General features: G+C 37.5%; 2 protein-coding genes across 5 annotated transcripts; one reads left to right on the top strand and one right to left on the bottom strand.

Annotated features, from left to right (window-relative positions):
- Positions 1-12,087: 12,087 nt before the first annotated feature.
- Positions 12,088-13,161, bottom strand: LOC110776781 (uncharacterized). The gene has a single exon (XM_021981347.1). It carries the CDS (start codon positions 13,159-13,161, stop codon positions 12,088-12,090), a length of 1,074 nt encoding a protein of 357 aa, XP_021837039.1.
- Positions 13,162-14,942: 1,781 nt separating this feature from the next.
- Positions 14,943-25,364, top strand: LOC110776780 (pentatricopeptide repeat-containing protein At5g39710). 4 transcript variants are annotated; one of them, XM_056831065.1, is made up of 4 exons: positions 14,943-15,157; positions 16,013-18,112; positions 20,486-20,592; positions 24,798-25,364. In XM_056831065.1, exons 1-2 carry the CDS (start codon positions 15,116-15,118, stop codon positions 17,816-17,818), a joined length of 1,848 nt encoding a protein of 615 aa, XP_056687043.1. In that variant the 5' UTR covers positions 14,943-15,115; the 3' UTR covers positions 17,819-18,112; positions 20,486-20,592; positions 24,798-25,364. The 4 variants fall into 4 exon arrangements, with proteins under 4 accessions (XP_056687043.1, XP_056687042.1, XP_021837038.1 ...); XM_056831064.1 differs by having other exon boundaries at positions 15,529-18,112; XM_021981346.2 differs by having other exon boundaries at positions 14,943-18,112.
- The last annotated feature ends 207 nt before the right edge of the window (positions 25,365-25,571 follow it).

Genomic DNA, 25,571 nt, shown 5'->3' with positions numbered 1-25,571 from the left:
AACTCGAGTTCCTCACGATAACCTACTTAGATTATAACTCACTTTTCTTCTCTTTCTCTCAGACTTAAACTCTAAGTCTTTACAGGATAACTCTATCCTTTCTAATCTGAAATACAATTTTTGTTTTGAGAACACTAGATATTAATAAGCTTAAGTATATATATTAAGAGCTTTAGGAACTTGGATTAAACTAGGACACAAACTTGTTTTTAGAAAAACTCTTTAAAACGTTTTAGGAATGCAAAACTCTTGGAATGTTTGTGTATTTTTCCAGAAAACTTTGTGGCCTTATATAGTGTTTTATCCTTAGGGTTTGTTCCCTTCAAAAACTCAACTGCCAACTAACTGACACTTTGTTTGTCACGTCCCTAGACTTGAGGAACAAGGGAAGACCATTTCCCACTCAACTTCCTCAACTGCTGAACGTGTTTAAGACCAAGTCAATCACTTTTGTTTTCTTTAAAACGTATTTATTTTATCAAAAGATTTAAGAGAAGTTTTAGGGAGGTTAAAACTGTTTTTATTTAATTAACAAGATAAAATAAAAATCTGATTTTTATTAAACACAAAGAGATATTTTATTGAAAACATTTTCCTTAAAAACGTATTGCCAGATATTTAGATAAAAACAACCAAGTAATCCAAGTTCCTCCAGTTCCTTATATATCACCTAGCATACTAACATTTTACATACAATCTAAGTAAAGTAGACTACCTAGACATATATGTCTTCCCTTTTGTGAGACATTCAACTCTGATGTTTCACTTGTTCCTGCTCAGGAACATTGATGAGTTCTTCGTATGTTCACGAAGGAACTCAGAACTATGTGTCTGTAGCTTTTCCTGTGTATGTGAAAAATACTCGATTTGCAATAGGTGTTGCTCTTGACTTTGGTGACTTTGAAACTTCAGCTTGTACTGCTTCCAACTCAGGAACTCCAGTAGCTGATCCATGTTCCCATCCCAATAGGAACTCAGGCACTTACCTGTTTAAATTCATTAGCAACCACAATCAGGAAGTTTGCAATGCGTGTGTCATCAACCAAAACCTAGGAACAACAATATTCCCCCTTTTTGGTGATGACAACACGTGCAAACTTTTTACAATATGAGATTAAACATAAACAGGAATAGATGCAGATTTTTAACGAATACAAAAAAGGAAAAGAGAAAAGAAACTTACAGAGAGGACACAAGATGGTGAGTCAGGAACTAGGATTGATTTCACCTTGGAAGTAAGTTTGCACCTTGACTTCCTCCTGTTGACATTAACAAAAAGCATAGCACGGAATATAGACATTAATTCCAAACACAGTGCCCCACGATCAACGTTTGGCAAGTTAAGCTAGCCTCAAAGTTTTGGACCAACTCAAACAAAAAATTAGAGTGCAAGCAGTAATGATCAAAGCAGAAAACGAAAAGATACTAATCAAGCAAGTCAAGTTAAGATGAAACAAATACCCTAGGTTTAAAATTATACAGACCAAAATAAAAAATTGTTCCATGGAAAAAGAAATTAAAACATAGGAGAGGTTTTAGGCTTGGGATGGGGAACCAGAACCAGCTGTTTTTTCGACCACTGTTTCCTCAAAGGAATCCAAATTGTTAATCTTGGAGAGAATGGTGGCACGAGTAGCATTGGCTTGATCTGAGTAGTGTTGGAGATTGGTTTGGATGGTCTTGACACTGTCAACCAAGGCACCAAGGTGAGCTTGCATCAGACTGATTCGGTGGTCTGTTCCTTCCTGCAGTTCCACCAAACGAGCAATTCTAGCTGTGAGGTCCAATATCTGGTCATCTTTGATGTTCCAGGCACCACCATGATCTGGAACAGCTTCCTGCTCAGATGGAACCCGACGAGATTTAGACTTTCTGGAGGTTTTACGTGCTTTGTTCCTTGGCACAGCATTTTCAGGCAGTTCCTCCTGTTTTATAGGAACAACATCCTCTTCTATGGGCATCTCCTTTACCTCCCCTTCCTCATTGATTTCCATAAAAAACTAGACCTCTCTTCTTGTTTTCCTGCATAGCCACCCTCATGCTCTTCCTTTTCCCTTGGGATCCCACACTCTTCCTTTTTCCTTTAGGAACTCGAGATAGAGTCACCTGCAAGGGATCGATTTCCTCATCCTCTTCTTCTTTAACTTCAGTGCCCTCTTTATCCTCTTCATCCTTTTTCTCTTCTTTGCCAGCCCTAATGACTTTGCCCTGAACAACCTTAAGGTTTAATAGATTGAGCATTTCTAATTGAAGAATTTGGGTTGATTTTAGGGGGAGTACATAGTAGGGACTAAGGTCGACTGAGAAGCTCTTGAAGATTTCAGTGAGAAGAGAAGAGTATGGGATTTTGTATTTGGGGATACAGGTGGAGAGATGTTTGATCATGATTGCTGGAAAATTTATAGGAATTTTTCTTTCGAGGCAATACATGAGGCATGCATCAAACAGACTGACTATGTTCCTCTTCTGAGTTCGAGGAACTACACCTCTCCACACAATATTGAATAGCAATTTTTGAAGGGGAGAGAAACAATTTTGTTGTGTGGAGGTGGAAACTTTGGAATCTCCTCCTATTGAACCAACAATATCATCCTCATCTACATTTTCAATTGTCACCTTAATTTGACCTTTCAACCACATATCAAATCCCCTATTGGGAGTTCCAAACAGTTGTTCCAAATACGTAGCATCAAATTCAATGCGTGTTCCATTCACCTTACTGGAACACACATTCTCAACACAGGTAAAGTTTTTGCAAAATTCTTTCATGGCTTCTGGAATTAGAGGTGATTTAGCATAAGTGCTCAATAGACTTACCCACTTTTGGTGCTCAAGTATCTCCATCAGTTCTTGGAAATTTGAAGCTTCATTCGCACCATGTGGAATTGATTGCGAACAGTTAAGTGGGACTCCTTTGGATTTGATTGAAACCTTGCGCATAGTCCTACACTAAAAGAAATGTTAGGTCTACTAGCTGTTAAGTATAATAGTGATCCAATCATACCTCTATACTTTGTTTGATTTACACTTTTCCCATTTGGATCAGTGTCTAATTTGGTAGATGTTCCCATGGGGGTGTGATTCACTTTGGCCGATTCTAGCTCATATTTCTTTAGGAGTTCCTTCACATACTTCTGTTGGTGGATCGTGATTCCTTCCTCAGTTTGCTTGATTTGCAAACCAAGGAAAAAGTTGAGTTCCCCCATCATGCTCATTTCGATCAAATTCACTGCTCATCAAGTTTGCAAAATCCTTGCACAAGTTCTCATTAGTTACTCCAAATAATATATCATCAACATAAATTTGAACTACTAACAAGTCAGTTCCTCTAGATTTTAGAAATAAAGTTTTATCTATTCTACCCCTTTTGAAATCATTTTGTAGGAGGAACTTTGATAGTCTTTCATACCAAGATCTAGGGGCTTGTTTTAGTCCATAGAAAGCCTTATCTAGCTTGTAAATATGATTTGGAAATTCAGAATTTTCAAAGCCAGGAGGTTGTTCCACATAGACATCCTCTTCTAAGAAGCCATTTAAGAAGGCACATTTAACATCCATTTGATAAAGTTTAAAACCCATAAAAGCAGCAAAAGCAATTAAAATTCTAATGGCTTCTAATCTAGCAACAGGTGCAAAACTTTCTTCGAAGTCAATACCTTCCTGTTGGTTATAGCCTTTGACCACTAACCTTGCTTTGTTCCTTATGATTGGTGCATGTTCATCTTTCTTGTTCTGGAACACCCATTTCAGTCCTATTACTTTCTGGTGCTTTGGTTTGGGTTCCAAGTGCCACACTTTGTTTCTTTTGAATTCATTCAATTCTTCTTGCATGGCTATGATCTAGTCAGCATCTTCCAGAGCCTCAATGTGATTTCTTGGCTCAAATATGGAGAGGAACGCGTGGAATGCACAGAAGTTCCTTAGCTGTGACCTTGTCTGAGTTCCTTTTCTAATGTCACTCATAATAAGTTCCATTGGATGAGATTTTTGATGTTTCCAAGGTCTAGGTTGAAACTGAGCTTCTGGTGTTGAGGTATCTTCTTCAGTTCCTTCTGTGACCTGAGTTCCTTGTTGACCAGTGTGGAGTTCCTCAGGTTATGTAGTTGTTTCTGGATCTTCTTGGATTTCTTCGTGTTCCTCTTGTACAGGAGCTTCTTGATTTTGTTGAACAGTTCCTCTGGATGGTTGTCTGCTTGGTTGGAACTCCTCATCATTGTCTATGGCACGAGACAAACCAATTTCGAAATGTTCTAGTTCCTGTACTGTATCAGTTTTGTTAGATTCATCAAATATTATATGTACACCTTCCTCAACGCACATTGACCTTTTGTTATAGACTCTGTAAGCTTTGCTATTTAGAGCATATCCTAGGAACACAGCCTCATCACTTCTTTCATCAAACTTTCCCAAGTTCCTTTTGCCATTGTTGTGGACAAAACATTTACTACCAAAAGCTCTAAAGTAAGAGATGTTGGGTTCAATACCTTTTAGCAGTTCATAGGGAGTTTTATTTAAGATTTCTCGAATCATAACTCTATTAATAATATAACAAGCTATATTAACTGCTTCAGCCCAGAAGTTCCTGGGCAAGGTACTGGCTATTAACATGGTTCTTGCCATGTCTTCCAAGGTTCTGTTTTTTCTCTCAACTACTCCATTTTGTTGTGGATTTCTGGGAGGTGAGAAATTGTGATCCATACCTTGTTCCTTGCAGTATTCATCGAATTTGTAGTTTTCAAACTCTGTTCCATGATCAGATCTTATATGGATCAATTGATGACCTGTAGTTTTCTAGATTTTCTTTGAAAATGTGACAAACTCATCAAATGTTTCATCTTTGCTTGTTAGAAATATGACCCAAGTAAAGCGAGAATAATCATCAACAATAACTAAAACATACCTTTTCCCACTTCTACTTTGGATTCGCATTGGTCCACACAAGTCCATATGGATGAGTTCCAAAGGCTTTGTTGTGCTTACCAATTTCTTAGGCTTAAAGGAACTTCGGACATGCTTGCCTTTTGCACATGCATCACAAACTTTATCATTTAGGAACTCGATTGAGGGGAGTCCTCGAACCAGTTCCTTTGATCTTAGTTTGTCGAGCAATGAGAAACTAGCATGTCCAAACCTCCTGTGCCATAGTAGGGGATCTTCTTCAATGGCACTGAGGCAGGTTAAGTTGTTCCTTGGAACTGTATTGAGATCCACAGAATGTGTGTTCCCTTTATGAGTTCCTTCCAAAATAACCTTCCCAGTGTTATTGTTAATAATTTGACAATTTTCAAAAGTGAAACTTACAGAGTTCCCTTTGTCACAAAATTGAGAAATACTTAGTAGATTGTGCATTAAGCCCTCGACTACAAATACATTTTCAATGGCATGGGAACTTGACCTTCCAACTTTTCCAATTCCAACAATTTCTCCTTTTATGTTGTCTCCAAAGGTCACAGTTCCTCCATTGTAGGCTTATAGTGAGAGGGATTTAGATTTGTCGAGATACCACGAGTTGTTCCCCTTCACTAGACCCTGTAAGGAAATCAAAGGTTAGTTACAGGAACTCGGGTTTCCTCGAGTTCCTTTTCAATTACAACATCTGACTTCTTAACCCATTTTTGCTTTACATAGTTTATGTTTCTTTGATCTTGTTACTTCATCTTGGAACATTCAGTACTTACATGACTTCCACTTCCACATGAGAAACAGACTTTCACACTTGGGAGTTCCGCATACTTTTTCTTATGACTAGTTTTGTGGTTAAAACCTAAGCCTTCTGTTCTCTTGGATTTAGCATTCTCAATCCACTTGGGAGGAACCTTTGGTGGTTGTTTCTGGCCATGGCTAGTTCCCTTTCTAGTTTCTCTTTCTGTTCCTTTGTGGTGATCATGTCTTTGTTTAATCTTTCTAGGTCGACATTGAAAATACCCATGTTAATTTCCAAGGATTTTGTAGGGTCTAGACTTAAATTAAACATCTTGTATTGACTGAGTTCCACTTATAGAAGGATGTTTTCATTCCTAACTTTCTCGAATGATTCATTAATGGAGGTATTCCTATCTAGCAATTCAAAGAACCTACCTTGAACATCAGATCTAACATTGTTTAGATAATTCATATGGTATTTACTGAGTTCCAGGGCTCTATCACTTTGAGCTTTTAGTATACTTAGCTTTTTATAATCATCTAGAGTTTCTAGCAACAGTTCAATTAGCTTTGACTTTGAAAGACACTGAAGAGTGGAGGAACTTACTTCTTCTGGTGGAACTTGTTCAGTTCCATCTGTTCTTTCCATGAGGCAAAGATTTGCAGTTTCTTCACTTGGTTGTTCCTCATCATCTTCTGAGTCTGTTGCTTCGCCCCATGCAGCTATCATAGCCTTTTTGAAGTTTGGCTTGTTAAAGGTGGACTTACTGTAGCGCTCCTTGACCTATTCCTTTCCTTTTCCTTTGGCTTTGTCGTTTTCCCACAGAGGGCATTCACGAATCTGATGATCAGTTTCTCCACATTTGAAGCAACCTTGCTCAGTTTTGGAACTGGCAGTTTTCCTTGCAAAGTTCCTTCCTTTCTGGTTGCTTGGTTTGAAGTTCCTATAGAGCTTTCTCATCCTTTTGACCAGCATGGAAGCCTCTTCTTCATCTGGTTCATATTCATCGAGTTCCTCAGCTTTCAGAGCAAGTCCTCGGTTTCTGGAGCTCTCGGGAACAGCAGCTCCAAGATGCAGTTCATGTGTCATCAAGGAACCAGCAAGTTGTTCAATGTTGAACTTTGTAAAGTCCTTGGTCTCAAACAGTGCAGTGACCTTTGTTCTCCAACGATCATCTTGTGGCATGCTCCTTAGTATCTTCCTTACATGTTCATCAGTGGGAATGATTCTACCAAGAGAAACTAATTCATTTGTTATGTTAGTAAATCGAGTGAACATCTCTTGAATAGTTTCTTTTGGAAGCATTTAAAATCTTTCATATTTAGACATCAAAAGATCAATTTTGGAACGCTTAACTTCATTAGTTCCTTCGTGGGTTACTTGTAGTAGTTCCCAAATATGTTTTGCGTTCTTGCACCCCATGACCCTATTGTGTTCATGGGGTTCAAGCCCACAATGTAAGATTTTAACAGCCATAGCATTTATCTCATATTTTTCAAAGTCTTCTTTGGCAAATTCAGACATTGGTTTAGGAACTACCTCGTTTTCTGCATTGGTTTTTGTTACCTCAAAATCTCCAACTTCGATCACATGCCACACTTGGTAGTTTTGAGCTTTGATGAATATCTCCATCCTGTTCTTCCAGTATGAGTAAAACTTACCATTGAACATTGGTGGCCTTTGCGTGGAGTAGCCTTCTTCCAGTTTCTCTTGTGAGTTCATACTATTAGGAACTTGACTCAAACAGGGTTTCCTGTGGTTTTAGTGAGTACTGGCTCTGATACCAATTGATATTCCAGTAGGAACACACACAAGAGGGGGGGGTGAATTGTAATTCGAACTTTGTGAGAGTTTCTTGCGGAACTTAGAAATAAGAAAGGAACTGAGACTTAGAAAAGCAAAAGCAACAATTTAGAAAACTTCTTGACACTAATCAAGAAGAGAATTCCTTTATATTATAGAAATACCTCGATTACAATAACTCTCTAACTCGAGTTCCTCACAGTAACCTACTTAGATTACAACTCACTTTTCTTCTCTTTCTCTCAGACTTAAACTCTAAGTCTTTACAGGATAACTCTATCCTTTCTAATCTGAAATACAATTTTTGTTTTGAGAACACTAGATATTAATAAGCTTAAGTATACATATAAAGAGCTTTAGGAACTTGGATTAAACTAGGACACAAACTTGTTTTTAGAAAAACTCTTTAAAACGTTTTAGGAATGCAAAACTCTTGGAATGTTTGTGTATTTTTCCAGAAAACTTTGTGGCCTTATATAGTGTTTTATCCTTAGGGTTTGTTCCCTTCAAAAACTCAACTGCCAACTAACTGACACTTTGTTTGTCACATCCCTAGACTTGAGGAACAAGGGAAGACCACTTCCCACTCAACTTCCTCAACTGCTGAACGTGGTTAAGACCAAGTCAATCACTTTTTTTTTCTTTAAAACGTATTTATTTTATCAAAAGATTTAGGAGAAGTTTTAGGGAGGTTAAAACTGTTTTTATTTAATTAACAAGATAAAATAAAAATCTGATTTTTATTAAACACGAAGAGATATTTTATTGAAAACATTTTCCTTAAAACGTATTGCCAGATATTTAGATAAAAACAACCAAGTAATCCAAGTTTCTCCAGTTCCTTATATATCACCTAGCATACTAATATTTTACCTACAATCTAAGTAAAGTAGACTACCTAGACATATATGTCTTCCCTTTTGTGAGACATTCAACTCTGATGTTTCACTTGTTCCTGCTCAGGAACATTGATGAGTTCCTCGTATGTTCACGAAGGAACTCAGAACTATGTGTCTGTAGCTTTTCCTGTGTATGTGAAAAACACTCGATTTGCAATAGGTGTTGCTCTTGACTTTGGTGACTTTGAAACTTCAGCTTGTACTGCTTCCAACTCAGGAACTCCAGTAGCTGATCCATGTTCCCATCCCAATAGGAACTCAGGCACTTACCTGTTTAAATTCATTAGCAACCACAATCAGGAAGTTTGCAATGCGTGTGTCATCAACCAAAACCTAGGAACAACATATATTTTCCATTATTAATAGCGATTTGACTAAAACATTACCAATTTAGAATAATTATTGTTACGCCTTATCTATTATTGCCATAATTTATAAACTAAATTTTGTTTTCATACATAAATAATTTATAAAAAAAGTAGAGAATAAATATAAAATCAATCAAATACAATTTTTTGAGAAAGGGATTTTTGGCGGGAAAAAATCGCACCGGGAATTGACACGTGTCATTCCTGGTGTCTCTTTTAGTATATAGTAATAGATACCCAAGACAAATAATTCTTTCCAGCAATATCAAGGGCCGCAAATTCAAGTTTTGTAAGATTCGACATAGTTCACACTACAATTGAATGTAATATTGAAAATTAGGACTTAGATAATAAACACATTCATAACAAATTGGAATTCAATATCGTAGTTCAAATAATGTATCCATATTACAAGCGATCTAATAGAGAAAAATATACCTGTTCATGAATTGACGCAAACGAAATAATTCACATATGTAAACGTATGAAAACAAGTTATAATCTAAAGCAATAATATTTGTAAGGTGCAGAACCAACCAACCAACCAATAATAACTCATCAACTAAACAAACAATACTAATCCACTAAACAAGCATGATTACAGCTCTCATGCGTTCATGCCTATTCGGCTTTTGTTTCAAAGCCACAATGTTTTGGCAGGCCTGCTTAATTTGTGATGTTTTCGAGTTCTGCCTTTGAGTAGTGAAATAAAATAAAAATCCCAACAAATTTATTAAAAAAAATCCACTAAACAAGCAATTTGCGGCAATACAAAGAACTAACATACGGTGATACGGGTATCATACAAAACAAAACATAATGCAAATATGCAATACAACTGGTTTGTGGAATCAATGTGTGAAGCCAACTAATATCCGCAATTAATTTGATGCAAAACGAAAAACAACCGATTGCAATGACAAATAGAATAACGAGTAGTATAGTAATAACTCATGATTAAAAATTAAAATACTTGGCAAATATCAAACATAAATCTCAAGTGTAATACGGAATGCGTACTTACCTTGAATCTAACGGCGGTGGTTTTTTTTTTTTTTTTTTTTTGACAAGTAAGAGAGGATTTTATATATTAATCAACCAACTATTACAAACTAAGCCCAACTAAAGGGAGACAAACCTTCTAGGAAGGACTCCCTCCACTTTAGCAGACAAACCAAAGCTCAAAAGAGCAGAAAACCAGAAACATTACAAGGAATATAACCAATCCTTATCTCTAGTACTCACTTTCCTACCTAGGATACTCTTAATTCTGTGTCTAACATCTGACTGAATACAGTTAACACTGCTATCCAAAGATGGAACCTTAGCATCCCAAATTGCTGAATTTCTTGCCTTCCAAATCTGATAAACCACCCCTGCAACAGCAGCATAACAAACTCTCCTTCTAAAACCACCCACACAATGCCTATGAGCCCATTTGAGGATCATGAACAAGCTTGTTCTGTGAGTGTTGAACCCCAACCAGTGAAGAACTTTCCTACAACATTCAGTGCTGTAGTGACAGGAGAAAAACAGATGAGAGCCATTCTCTGTATGTAAGCCACAGAGAGCACACAGATCATCATCAGTAACCCCATAAGGGAACAACCTGGCCTTAGTTTTTAACCTGTCCTGCAGAGCCAGCCAAAGAATGACCCTATGTTTTGGAATGGTGAATCTATTCCATACAAAATGCAATTGGTCTTAGCTTGTTGCTCACTCAATTGCTTATACATGTCTCCAATAGAATATTTTGTGGTTGTCAGCCAAGAGTCAGAATGCAGCCTATTGGTACAATCAAGTTTGACTTTGCAGATATACTTTACTGCCCCACTAGCAGCAATAGAGGGCATGTACACCAACCAATTCTTCTGTTTAACATAGACTGTATGCACCCATTTTACCCATAAATTATCTTCTTTCTGAGCAATGGACCATGCCAGTTTCCCAACAGCTGCTTGGTTCCAAATAGCAAGGTTTCTGAACCCCAAGCCCACCCTGTGTTTTTGAAACACACAGGTTAATCCATGCAACTGGACCAGGCCTGCTATCATCATATGTACCATGCCAAAGATAAGCTCTGCATACAGAGTTAATTTTCCTAATAACACTCTTAGGAAGGATGAAAATCTGGCACCAATACACACTGACACTCATTAGAACTGAGTTAACAAGCTGCATTCTTCCAGCAAAAGAGAGATGTCTTGAGCTCCAAATTTTAATTCTAGCAACCATTTTGTTCACTAGTTGATCACACTCACCAGCCTGAAGTTTTCTGGTACTGATTGGAACACCCAAGTACCTAAAAGGTAGCTCTCCAAAGCTGAAGCCAGAAACAACACTGATTCCTTCTTTGTCAGCATTAGAAATACCACAACAGTATACTGAGGATTTGCAGGGATTTGCTTGCAAGCCAGTAGTGTTTGAAAATATGTTAAAACTTTCCAAGAGCAAACTAACTGAAGTAATGTCCCCTTTACAAAACATCAAGAGATCATCAGCAAAACACAAATGATTCAGCTGAATAGTTCTACACCTGGTATGGAAATGAAATTGAGGGTGTTCACCAACTGTAGACATGGCTCTGGAGAAATACTCCATGCAAAGGGTAAAGAGGAGGGGGGGAGAGGGGATCCCCTTGTCTGAGTCCTCTTTTAGGCTGGATAAGATCAGAAGGGCTACCATTAATGAGAAGAGAGTAACTTGTTGTTGAAAGACAAGTCATGATTAGTTTGGTGAAGAAAATAGGAAACCCAAGCTCAGTCAACATTTCCTCAATGAATTCCCACTCTACTGTGTCATAGGCTTTCCTAATATCAACTTTCATCAAACAGCAAGAGGGGGGGGTGTGAGATTGGTTATACATCTTAACTATATCTTGACATATCAGAACATTATGCAGGATTGATCTACCAGAAACAAAAGCTCCCTGATTGGGAGAGATTAGCTCAGGAAGCACCAAACTGAGCTTACTGCAGATGAGTTTGGAAATGCATTTGTAGATGACAGAACAACAAGCTATTGGCCTGAAATCACCCACAGCAGCTGGAACTGGGATTTTAGGAACTAGAGTAATTGATGTTACATTAACTTCTTTGAGGATTTTCCCTGTGGTAAAGAAGTCAGTGATTGCCTTATAGAGATCATGTTTGACAACATGCCAAGCATTTTTAAAGAAATAGCTATTGTAGCCATCCATTCCAGGAGCCTTGTGGTTAGGAATTGAAAATAAAGCCTTCTTCACATCATCCATTGAGAAATCACAATCCAGCAAAGATTTCTGAGACTCATTAAGTGTTGGCCCTCTTCTAATAATCACAGGATTGACATGAGTTCTGTGTTCCATTTGAGTACAGAACAAATCAGAGTAGAACTAAGTGAAGGCATCTTTCACCCCTTCAATTGTTGTGACTCTGTCACCTTGCATGTTCTGAATTGAGTGAATTGTATTGTGTCTTCTTCTCTGCTTGATACTCTGGTGGAAAACTCTAGTGTTCTCATCCCCCTGAGCTAGCCAATTAATCTTGGTTGTCTGATGGAGATAAGACATATAAGCATTGTGAGCCTGTTTATAATCAGCTGCAGCTAGCTTTTCAGCATCAGCCAAGCTTCCATCATTTGGGGTGGCATGTAATCTAGCTTGGATTTGTAGTAAATTAGAGTAGAGTTTGGTGTTTTCAGCTTCAACATTACTAAAACCCTCCTTGTTCATTTGCTTCAGGTCCACCTTTAACCACTTGAGTCTCTGTAGGATTCTGTACATGGTACAACCAAACACAGGTTTCTCCCAGTTTGTTTGAACAACATCAATAAAGTTCTCAACATTAGCCCACATATTAAAGAATATGAAAGGCCTTTTTAAGTTATCATTTTTGTGAAAGCAAAGCAACAAAGGGCTATGGTCAAACTCACCTTTAGGGAGGTAGTTTGCTTCTGCAGTAGGGAATAGATCCAACCAGCTAGCATTGGCCAAAACTCTATCAATTCTTGAAAAAACTCTTGCCTCCCCTTCTTGCTTATTGTTCCAAGTATATTGTCTACCCACAGTCTTAATGGTGGAGAGATTGCAATGGAACATACAGTTCCTCATAGCCTGAATATCACCAAGCCTAACAAGCCCACCAATTCTATCCTCAATCTCCATTAGTGCATTAAAGTCACCCATAATGACCCATGGTTGCTTACAGTTATCAGCAATGTGAGAGAGAGAGTTCCAAAGGGGCAATCTCTCATTTTTCAAATTCATCCCATATATGAATGTGCACTGAAAACTGACACCAGTGCTTTTTGGTTTGATAACACTATGAATGTGCTGGCTACTCATGGACACTATATCCACATCAAAAGTAGAAGAATCCCATGCCAGAATTATTCTTCCTACAGAGGAACAGCTAAGGTTGGTAGTGAAATTCCACCCTGGACAGATATTGAGGTACAAGTCACCCATTTTTGGTGCCTTAACCTTTGTTTCAAGGAGACTAAAAAGTTTAGCTTTGTGAGAATGGATAAACCTCCCCACTTCAGATTGTTTGGCTCTTCTATTCAGTCCCCTCACATTCCAGCAAAGGATATTATCCATTAGACCCAGGGGCAGTCAACCCCTGATCTAACAGACCATCCCCAAACACCTCAGTATCAGAGTCATGTTCACCATCATTATCATCAGGGAACCCCAGTGTCTGAAATCTATTCCTTGTGTTCACTGGTTTCAGTTGCTGACATTGTTGCCTGCTGAAAGAAGTTTCCTGCATGAACCCTTCAGCATCAAGAGTAGTGACAACTTGTTCATTGACTTGCTCTTCTATCACCTGTGTTCTTTGAACAGCTTTGGGTTGCCACACTTTTTTAACAGGCTTGCTCACCACCTTGGTAACCTTGTTCTGCTTTGGGTTGTTCTTGGAACAAGCATGGCTAGCATGCCCAATCCCCCTGCAATGGGTGCACTCAATGGGGAGCCAGTCATATTCCACACTTTGCTCCATTAGTGCCCCTTTCTCATTCACAAACTGAATGTATTTAGGGTAGTGTTGACCAATTGTGAACTCAACTAGAATCTTTGCAAACATGAGCTTATCCCTATTCTTAGTTGCTTGATCAACTCTAATGGCTTGTCCAACTTGTCCTGCAATCTTAAACAAGCTCTTCTCTCCCCAATATTTCACCTCAAGTCCAGGCAGCTTAATCCACACAGGAACCTGTTTGATTGGGTCTTTAGCATAGTTAATCTCTTCAGACCATGGCTTGATGATCACTGGTTTGGAATCAAAGAACTGAGTACCTCCATTGATCACCTTCTGGCAATTCTCCATAGTGGTAAATCTAATGAGGAACAATCCCTTCCCCACCATTGCTACTTTGTCTACTCCTAGTTTCCCCCAAATTCGATGCACATACCCCTCCATGACATGTTGGGGAGGGTTAGCTCCCAACACATAACAAACAATGGCTGATTTCCAGAAAGTAATTTCATCCTCAATATCATCTAGTTCAATAATTGCAGGGGTTATTAGATTTTCATTATCAGTTGTAATCTCAACATCAGGCAGCACATTAGTTGAAGTATTATGATCAATTGATTTCGCAGGCAAAATATGGGTGTTCGCGCCAATTCTTACATTTGAATGAAAAAGGGTACGAGCATCATTACCCGATTGAAGGCCATTAATCCATTCATTGAAATCATTTCGGACCTGTGAACGTTGTTGTAGAGCAACCAATGATGATTTTGGAGTAAGAATTTCGTGTTCCTCGAAAATCAAATCATCTGGGTCTACAATTGATTTTCCAGAATTTTCATCATCCTCCACCATTGATGGAGCTTGGTGGTTCTTAACAGTTGCTCGAGTGTGTGGTTTAGGAATTACAGCTTCATCCTGTTTCTTCGACTTCTTTCCAGAAGATTTGGGCTGAGTTTTCCGAGGTCTTCCCATGGTGACGAAGAAGGTGATCGCCTCTTCGAAACCTCTCAAACGCAGCTAGGCGGTGGTTTTCTTGGATTTTCTTTCTGCTCACTCAGCTAGGGTTTGGTGCTGATAACGTGTTGTGAATAAACAAGAGAGATAAGAGAGAATAATATTGTGTCTTATTCCATATAATACCGGACATATATAGGATACAACAATTAGGATTTTACTGAACCCTAAAATATTATGGAAATATTGACTGGATATAATGGACATTCATATTATATTTCATAACAAATCGGTCACTTTGAGGTTTTGTTATCAACAAATAAAATAAAAAATCACTTTGAGTTGCTTGTCTGGTGTCATCACCCCAAAACTTGAGTTCACCATAGTGTTGTACCAAATCCTTGAGGCTATCACTAGGAACAAAAATCTCAGATAAACCTCTCCCCGCCTCCGCCGTTCGCCGGGAAAACAGCTTTTCCGGCGTCACGAATGTCTGTTGTTTTGAGCAGCCGACATTGCAACTTTCTCAAGGTAAGTCGCCTCCTTCCCCATTTCATCTCTCTTACTTGCCATCTTCCTCCTAAATCCCTGATTTGCTCATTCACCCAGATCCCTTTTACTCATTTTGCACCCTTTAATCATACATTTTCATCATTTTCTTCTTCAATTACTTGTGCCCACCATTTTATTTGTCAATTTCTGCCTTTCCCTTGCTCTAATTCGGTTCATTTTGATGTTATTAATTCGAATGAACGGCGTAAAATTGTCGTTGAATTATCAAGAATGATTAAGCAACAAGAGTGTGAGATTTTGATGGGTTTTTCACAAAAATTTTGCCCCTTTAATCTTTTTGAGGTCATGACATTGTTTGACAGTAGGGAGACTGCCTTTGCATTTTTTAGGCTGGCGTTTCAGGACTATTCTGAGGGTAATATTCAGCATTTTTGTGTTGTTGCACATCTGCTCGCGGCCGAGAATCTTAGGTTTCTTGCTCAGGATGTGATATCCTGGATCATTTTGAGAATTGGGTCTTGTAGAAGTATGGAATTTTTAGAGCTCATGTGGGGTCATCATTTTGGTTATGAGTCAGATTTTTCGGTGCTTGATTCGCTTATGAGGGGTTTTGTGAATGCGGGTTTCGTTAATATGGCGTTGGATGTGGTGAGGCGAATGAGGGATGGTGGTGTAGTACCGAGTTTGTCGGCTATTAGTATTTTGTTAAAATTGTTGTTTAGGGTTGGTGATTATGGTAGTGTTTGGAAATTGTTCAGAGACATGGTTCGTAGAGGGCCTTGCCCGTCTAATTTTACTTTTAATATTATGGTTTTAGGGTTTTGTAGAAACGGTTCTGTTGTAACTGGAGAGAGTTTGTTACATGTAATGCAGAAGTTTCGGCTTCAACCGGATGTATATACATATAATATTTTGATCAGTGCATGTTGTGGAAGAGGGAGAACCTTTGACGGATTGACTTGGATGCATTTGATGATTGAAAGTGGCTATACTCCAAGTTGTGTTACTATAAATACTATCATCGATTCGTTGTGCAAAGAGGGTAATGTAGCTACGGCAAGAAAGTTATTTGATGGAATGATTGAATTGGGCCTCAGTCCAAATGTTGTCATGTATAATACCCTTATTGATGGATATGTGAAATCCAGGGAGATAGTTCAAGCAAATTGTGTTTTTGATGAAATGAGGAGGAAAGACATAACTCCTGATGTTGTAACTTTTAACATATTAGTTGCTGGGCACTATAAGTATGGGAGGGTAGTGGATGCAGAACGTGTCCTACATGAATTTTTAGCATCGCAACTGATACCAGATGTTTCGGTGCCCGATCTTTCAGTCGCTGGATTGTGCTGGGCTAATCGGTTAGACGAGGCCATGAAATTGTTAGAGGAGTTTCTTGAGAGGGGGCTTCCTATCAGTGTTATTGCTTTTAACTCCATAATTGCGGCTTATGCTAAAGTAGGGTTAGAAGAAGAAGCCTTTAGAGTCTATAAAATAATGGTCAAATTTGGTCTTTCTCCAACTGCATCCACATGCAGCTCTTTGCTCATGGGTTTGTCCAACAAGGGTAGGCTGCAAGAAGCTAAGGAGCTTATGAATCATATGATAGCAATAGGTTTTCCTGTAAATAAAGTGTCTTTTACCGTGCTTCTAGATGGCTATTGCCAGAATGGGAATATGCGAGGGGCACAGACCTTGTGGAAAGAAATGAATCAGAGGGGATTTTCACCTGATGCTATTGCCTTCTCTGCTTACATTGACGGGCTTTCTAAAGCTGGCCTAATGGAGGAGGCCTTCGCCATTTTTAAAGATATGAAGATGAGAGGATATACACCAAACAACTTTGCATACAACTCTTTAATTTTTGGCCTATGTAGCAGTGGCATGATGAATGACGCACTGAAATTGGAGAGAGACATGAGGCAAATGGGTCTGATTCCAGACAAATGTACTTATAATATTATTATAGATGGGTTCTGTAAGCAAGGGAGAATGAAGTCAGCTATTGATGCTTTTGTGGAGATGCATCGGACTGGTTTGTCTCCAGATATAGTGACTTACAACACTCTCATTAATGGATATTGTAAAGCATTTGACTTGGTTAGTGCCAATGACATTTTAAACAAAATGCAGTCCAGTGGTTGGAGCCCTGACATCACCACTTATAACATCCATATGCACGGGCTTTGTTCTAGTCGGAGGGTAAATCAAGCTATGAGAATGTTGGATGAGCTAGTATCAGCTGGAATTATTCCAAATACTGTCACATACAATATTGTGATGAATGGAGTTTGTGGTGACATGTTAGATCGTGCTATGATGTTGGCTGCAAAGTTGCTCAAAGTGGCTTTTATTCCAAATATTGTTACCACTAATTTGTTGCTTTCTCATATTCACAAGCAAGGGATGCCTAAAAAGACCTTGACGTGGGCTCAAATGCTCCATGAGATTGGTTTGGACTTTAATGATGTTACATATATTATAATTGATAAGGCTTACAGTGATTTGCACAAAGGCATGGAAGCTTCAGCAGGTACACCAGAGAAGAGTCTGTTTCTTGACTTTCTAATGTATATCAACTATGACTACCTGCGTAGAAGTATAAGTTCCTTTAAACAGCTTCAGCATCCTATAAGTCTGCTTGGTGATGAATTTCGAGTGTCTTCCAGTGCTGGTTAGGCTGCAGTCTTTTCATGTTTGAGGTTCAATGGATATTGCTCAACTTGAATTCCTCCAACAACAGCTAGTGAGATCCTACCATTGATGGGGTCTCAGGGGCCAAAGTTTTGGAATCCTTATATCATAATGCTGTTTGCAGTGCCTACAGATTATGTTCAAATCGAGTAATTGCGAAGACAGAAAGAATGGTAGTTCAAGATATGTTTGGTGTTAAAAACACAATCATATGTGAAAGATTGGTCTTTTTCGGGAGCAGCAAGGCATGGCTTCGCAGCTGGAAACAAATTTAACAAGGTAACCACTTCCTTGATGTCACTTAAAATATTTTCGAGGCCCGACCTCCATCGTGTGCTGTACCTGGGCCTTTTAATTTTTAGTTGATGACTTGATGCTATACATGAAGCACTTTAGTATGAATTTAAAGGAGCTGATTGAGCTGTAAATAGAAATGGTTGTTCTTTGACGTGTAGTTTACACCATATGCATTTGTTTTGGCAACATATATACATAAAGTCTTGTAATTGAATTATGATGACTTATTCTTAGGGTTGTTTTTGGTGAATAATTAGCTGGTCTTATTTTGTGTAGGGTTCGGGTTATCATTCTTCTCTTTAAAAATACTTTGAGCACATGCTTTCTCCTTGTTCTTCTATACTGGTGGACAAACATGATATGCTTTCCAGTTACCATTCACTCCATCCGATAGATATTTAGATGTCATCCACCTTTCTTATTTGGTTTGTCCCATTTTATTGTTCTCTTTAGTTAAAGAACTAATTTTGAGGAAAAGTCTGATGCGTTTCTGAGCAGCGCATTGATTGCATCAAGGCTTAAGAAATTCTCTTCTTGCAGAATACTTGGCGCTGTTAAGAGTATTGTTGCTTCATGAATTTAATTGTTAATAGTGATTGGTAGTTACTAGGAATCTAGTCATTTCAGTTAAGGTGATGACGGCTATTTGGTTATCTAAGCCTTTAGTTTGTATTGTATTTTGACTATGAGTGAGTTTATAATTAATTTCCGAGTTTGCTTAGAAACATGTAAGAACTTTGGAGATGCATGTTTTCCCGTTCTAGCGTTTGGATTGGTTTTTGTTTGAGCCGTTTGTTCAAATAAGTTAACTTAGATTTGTTTGATTCTAAAGTGACACCCTTGATCTAGTGATTCTCGTTTGGCGTAGATAAATTATTATAGGTTCTGTTTTTAATGAGTTTTCCGAATGTTTGGTTCTCTTTGAAGAGGTAGAAAGTGAATCCAGAGTTGCAAAGTTGTGGAGGCTGTGCGGACTCCTTTCCTCTCTGTTTATTACTAGAACTTGATGCACGCAATTATTTTTTAAGATCTATTTTATATTCAAGCAATTCCTTAATGTTTTATAAATGTTTTCTAACAATTTAAACCCAAGGGGTGTTATCGATATTCTATTGCTAAGAGTTGACTTATATAATATAGATCATCTTATTGGTTAGGAAACCTCAACAAGCTGTCCTCTATTGCTCAGAACCCTTATTAGTAAATGCTAAAATAGGCATATGAGTCTAGGGTAGGGAACCTGCAAGACTTAAGGTGGAGTTGGGGAAGGAGAGACCTTTAAATGCTAAACATGTGCAGTAAAAAACTATAAAATGGAAATTATGTGGAAAATTCTGAGATTAAATAAGTTTATTTACTTCATTATGCTATTATATACTAGCTATCTATGCACGAGATACGTGCTTGTAATTTAAAAACGCACACACACAATAATACTTATTTGATTAATTATTTCTTGCCATGAGTTTTAACGTTTGGTGAGTTTAGTAAATATCTTTTAAGTTGCTTAATTTGTATGTTGTAATATAAATATTTTTGTGTTTAATTTGTTTTTATTTTCTGATTTTAGTAAAATAGACAATCACTTTTTTGAAACCGCCTCAGGCGTTTCTTTACATAGTAGAGATTTTCAAGAGGCAAGGTCAATGCAAAATTAGCTTTTTTTTTTCTCCAAGTGAAACTTAAATTTGTCAATATCTAAATGCTAGAACCATTGGTCACATAAAATATAGTGTATCATGGCATCACTGTATTTTTATTTATTTTAAGAATTTAAGGTAAGATGAAGGGCCCTATTGGGACGGAAGCCCTCTCGGGTCAACCCGGCCCGGGTTAGCAGGGCCAAACACTTTGGGAGGAGGGGAGAAGGATAAAGGAAACCCTCACCCAAAGTCCCCTAGTGGATATTAACCCCCAACCTTTAGGTTGAAAGGTGAAATCCTTTCCGCTAGGCCAAGATTTTCTTGGTATTGCTTCACTATGCTTTAGCACTTCTTGTCTATGTATAAATATGTTCCACTGTGCTGTTGGGGAGAGCCGCGGTGGGCGGGGAGTTAAGGGTTAACCATGTTTAGTGAAATGTGCTCTTTCATTATCTATAGTGTGGTTATCTTTTCATATAGAAATGCTGGATGAGATTTTCCTACAGGGACTTTTATGTTTACACTTTACAGTTTCAGTAGGTATCATGTCTTGTCTGTAATATAATTAAATTCTTAAAAATGAGGGATTTCTTCCTGACAAATTGCTTACATCCCCCAAATCTCATTATGGGATTTATCTCTCTATAAGAGGAATGATACTTTTAAATTTTATCTTCTTTTAACCTACTAAGTTTGTATTAAATGTTTGTAGAATGTCATGGGTAGCTGGAGTGCTGGACTTTGAAACTTTGGCTTTGTTGGCATCTGGTCTCAGCTTCAAAATTTGTGGAACATGTGCTGGTCGATATTGTCAAGCAGGTACTACCGTGTAAATATCTTTTGCTCGACTTCTTGTATTTTTGGATGCTTTTCAAGTCATCATGATATTAAGTGTTTGTGTATGGCGCCTGAATGTTTGGTGACAAAAGGGGTAGGAAAGAGTGTGTAATAGGTCACAAATCGACCCTTCTATTTCTTTTATGTACTCATTTACTATAGACTCTCGTTCTCGGAGAGGTGAGTGGATGTAAGAAAAATGTGGATAAAGTAAGTGGTATTTAGTAAAAAGTTGTGTGAGTGTAAGAAAAAATTGGGTGCGTAAGAAAAGGTTGGATAAAGTGAGAGGGAGAGAGAGAGTGAAAAGGGTATTGTGGGGTAAGATGATAAATTGTGTTTGTCAAAAATAGAATAAAGTAGAAGTGGATATATACAGTAAAAACCTCAAATGGAAAGTGGGTACATAAAAGGGGGGTTGGGGGGAGAGTACCCTAGATGGGTGATAATATTTGCAGAACTTTCGTGTAAAAGTGGATTGATGATTAATTTGAAATTATAAGTAATCAGGGGTTAACGTTGACAATGTTCATGGAAAAGTGTCATTAAGGTCACGGTGATGCATTTGTGAAAAACGTGGGGGTATTTCATGAATAAGTTAAAAACTGGGGGTATTTCATGAAATGCCCGATAGAAATAACCATGAGTACAACACAAGAGTATGCCTAGGTATCATACACCTCATAAAAATTCTCCCCCAAAAAATACCTAGATCGAAGCTAAGTTCTTATGTTTCTTTCTATGCTAAGAGAACAACATATAATTCAACGATAAAATATATTTACCTTCTTCAAGTACCATGTCGGATCCTCTACACTTTGACATGGGTATGGTAACTTCATTTCTTTAACCAAAAGCATTAATTTTTTTTTCTTAAAATTGTCTGGACATGCATCATGGATATGAATTTTTGAGTCCAAACGTAGAGTTGTATTTTATTTTTTATTTTTTATGGGAGAGAACAATATCATTAATAATAACGTATATGACAATTACAAAAATGAATTAAATCTGCAAAATATAGACGGAAACTACTAATACAATTTTTGCAATCAAAACAACTAATTAAGGTTATAGTCACGGCAAATCTCCAATCTTAGCGTGACTACTGTTCGATGAATATTAATCTTTCTTCAAATTTGATGCTTTCACCATCGGTGTCGTAATTGTTCAGATTAAAAAGTTAATGAAATAAATCAAACCTTTTAAAACTCAGATCAGTTTCCCAATTATTATGAACCTTATTATGTATTTATGTAAGATAATAAGAAGTATGTACCACAGACGAGAAGAAACCCATAAAGATGGGTAAAAGTTAAAAGCTCTCACATAGTCACATACAGATGGAATAGTATTATAAAGAAGTAAAAGAACATTGTATGAAGAAAATAACCCTTAAAATTTATACAGCAGTTATAGACTTATAGGCATATAGCAATATCATCAAGTCTATAACTATTGTAACTTGTACCATTTTCGTGGAAACAATTTCCACTTCTTGATCAAATAATCAAATATGCCTGCTGTGGGACTTCTAAACAATAAAGTAGCTGCAGCGCCTGCTGGCTTAAGATACCTAGAACTAAACTTTTTGGCTTTGGAACCCTTAATTAAAAGTGTCATTACCTAGAGCTAAAACATTCTCTACTAGAGTCAAATTGTGCCCTAAACAGTATTAATTATTTAATTGGATCATGTTATGAGTCAACGTAACTGGACAGAAATTAATGGAAGATCAAAGAGATTTGATTGATGAATAAAAATAATGGAACAATCAATTGATAGATGCAAGCTTTTGAGTGGCTTGTTTCACTCCCAAAATGCTAAACAAAACTAAGATAACAACTCAATTATTCTGGATGCCTTCCTTTTGCCTTATTTACAGTGGACTATCTTATTCCTCAAGCTACCCTTAACCAACCAATTGTGCAATAACTAAACTACCCTCCCTATCAGGCTAGTTCATTACAATCTAAATTACGTTTATCAAAAGTTGATATTACCAGTGTCCATTGGTTTCAAATCAAACTGTACTCTGTAGTACTCCCTCCGTATTTATTTAAGAGATACACTTGGTCGGGCATGGGTATTAAGAAAAAGAATTGAATGAAATAAAGTAATAAAACAAGTGGGGACCATGTCATTTTAGGGGATGGGGTGGGGATGGGGTGTAGATAAATTATTTAATTAGATGGTGGGGTTGATAAGTTACTAAAATGGCAAGTGTATCTCTTAAATAAATACGGCCGGAAAAGGCAAGTGTATCCCTTAAATAAATACAGAGGGAGTAATTGGCAACAGACCCAAATATGACACTAATCGAGCCACAGTTAAACTAATTGTAAAACTAACAAAATTATGAACAAACAAAATGTAAGCAGAGGTTTCTGTCTAATCTTCCATAGCTGCAGATGGCCAGCTTGTAGAAAACTAGAAATAATTTTATTGTGGTGTTTCTAGAAAGAGAATACCAACAATGATTGTAATGAGTTAATGTAAAAAAATGATAGAAACGCAACATTACATTTCTGAGCCAATAGGATCACAGCATTGCTTATGCAGTTTGGTGGAAGAGAGCTTGTGAGCTGGCAGCTTTTCTAAAAACCTTATGAAGGAATCCAAAATTCTAGGACTTTGATAGACAAGCTCCCTAACTGTCTTTGACTTAGCGGATCAATCTGGAAGCTTCTGGTCCTGATTGAAGTTGTTGCATAACTGCTGTGCATGCTCTGCTCTGATTGCTTAGCTTGAGTAGGAATTGCAGGCTTGTGGGCTTATGTGGCATGCTGAGCTGCTGCATATACTCCAACATTAATGTTGCATCATTCAGTGTTCTACCTTTGTTTTATTTTTTTGCAAAATTGGTTCCAACCTTTTTCATGTATGTGTCCTATTTTTCTCAACAAAAGAAAAATTACCATTTCTTTTATTTCCTGTTCTTATTTGCAAACATTTTAAACCAGAATTTGTTATGCTGCGCAAGTTATGGAGTTTGTAGGAGGGAGAAGAAGAATGACATTGCAAAGTGGGGGATCATTTTTCAGCTGATGCTCTTTGGTGCAACCTTCACTAGCCTTTGACGAGTTTTCTAGTTTATACCAACATTTCCCACCAGTTGTCCAAGCACATATTTGTGCCTTCTTCAAACAGTTGTTCACCATTAAGAGGGAATTGTGAATTTTATACCAACCACATCTTGGAGGCTTCTCTAATTTATCAACCCATTGATATGTTTCGATTCAGTTTATGAGTGGTTTTGCAAATTAGGCAGCACTTATCTAGTTTATGGTAAAGATTAAAAATGAAAGTTGCACTGGTTTTTCTTTTAGATTCTTATTTTAAAACTTATTCTGATCTCATTTAGTCTAAGTGTCTTTGCAACTACCTAGTGGTTTTAGGGGTAAGGTAATGTACATGTACATTATAATATAACCCTTGGAAAACAGGGTCATTACTCGTTAGAGATGGTGGTGTACTAAAGTGAACCATATGGAGTCATTTATTCATTATTTGTTTCGTTTAAGGTAATGAAAGGTATAATTAAGTTGTAAGCTTCGGGGCAATGTTGATCCGAGTCTCTTGCCTTATTGGTAGGGTTTGGTGGATCATTGCTAATCCTCCTAATTTATAAAAGGGAATGAATCATAGATGTTATAAACATGTTTAAGTTTGATAATTCTAACGTTAATTGTTGGAATACTAGTGCATAAAAGATGGCTGGAATTGGGATTCTTTTTATCAGGGGATTCCCCCCCAAATTTTGATAGGCATATAGCCGCATAGGGGTGTTTTGGGATTAACCTTGAGACTGGAGGTTTTACCTGATTATTGAGATGGGAACATAATGACTCGATATTATTTATGTACGTTTGTAATTTGAACTTCGATAAATGTTGTTAGATTGATTTAATTAAGGCCCAGCTTTCCTAGGGATTTTATTTAATGCATGCTCATGATCATTTGGGGGTGGAATTTCAAGAACCAGGTTTGAAGTAAGCATAATTACTTTCATTCCAAATACAGTTACGAGCATTGTACTTTTATGTTTTATGATATTACTTGTAAGCTTTGGTCTTTCATTTTCTTGGCTAACGTATTTACCACCTACCACAAGAAACAACTGGTCCTGCTTTGCTGCTATTTGGTCGTGTATGGACATGCATATTAACATGTCCTACCTCACAATGCAGGGCCTAAGATCTTGTATAACTATCTCGAATTTTCTACAACCATCCAGATATTTGTAAAGATCAAGAGTCTTTTGGAAGTTTAACTGCTACTCCTGCTGAAGTTGTCGAGGAGCTTTTGAGCAAAGGAGCCAAACTTCTCTCCAAAGCGTTGTTGAGCTGTTCGAGAGTAAGAAATATGAAGTTCAAGATCCTGAAATATACAATGAGTTTTGCTGTCTCTGTGTGGAGGAGGAAGGGGCTGGGTAAAAGTGTACATGAATATTGCGGCGGTGAATAATTTGTTGCAGCAAACAGACACTCCTGATTTTCTAGTCTATAAAAGTTTGTGTTGTAAGTTGTAACAGCAGTCGTGTAGTATTTCAGATGTTTACCAGAAACCAAAGTTATTTTATAAGCCTGTAACCATTGTAATCAGCTATATGCCTGCAGTGTTGCATGATGGTACTTCATTGTGTGAAATTTCACCAAGCTTCTTGTATATGTCTGCTACAATCATGGTTAATCTTATCATTGTTCTGACTTGCAGTTCTGCAACTACAATTAAAACACTTTGAGAAGCAATTACAACTTACTGTCCTTATTTGAATGCCGTAATCTGTGTTCTAGCATGATGATAGAATTATAGTGTAAATTTTCACCAAGCTAGCTTCTTGTATGTGCTTGCTACAATCATGGCCAATCATATCATCCTAAATGAGAGGTTAATACTACACGACTGCTGCTTGGAACGCTGGATTTACGAAAGTCCAACTCACAGTGGATTCGGAGGTGGTC

This window comes from Spinacia oleracea, chromosome 6 (assembly GCF_020520425.1).
Source record: "Spinacia oleracea cultivar Varoflay chromosome 6, BTI_SOV_V1, whole genome shotgun sequence".
In the NCBI taxonomy this organism is placed as follows: Eukaryota; Viridiplantae; Streptophyta; class Magnoliopsida; order Caryophyllales; family Amaranthaceae; genus Spinacia; species Spinacia oleracea.
The sequence above is the reverse complement of the archived record's forward strand: the minus strand, read 5'-3'. Positions and strand labels throughout refer to the sequence as shown.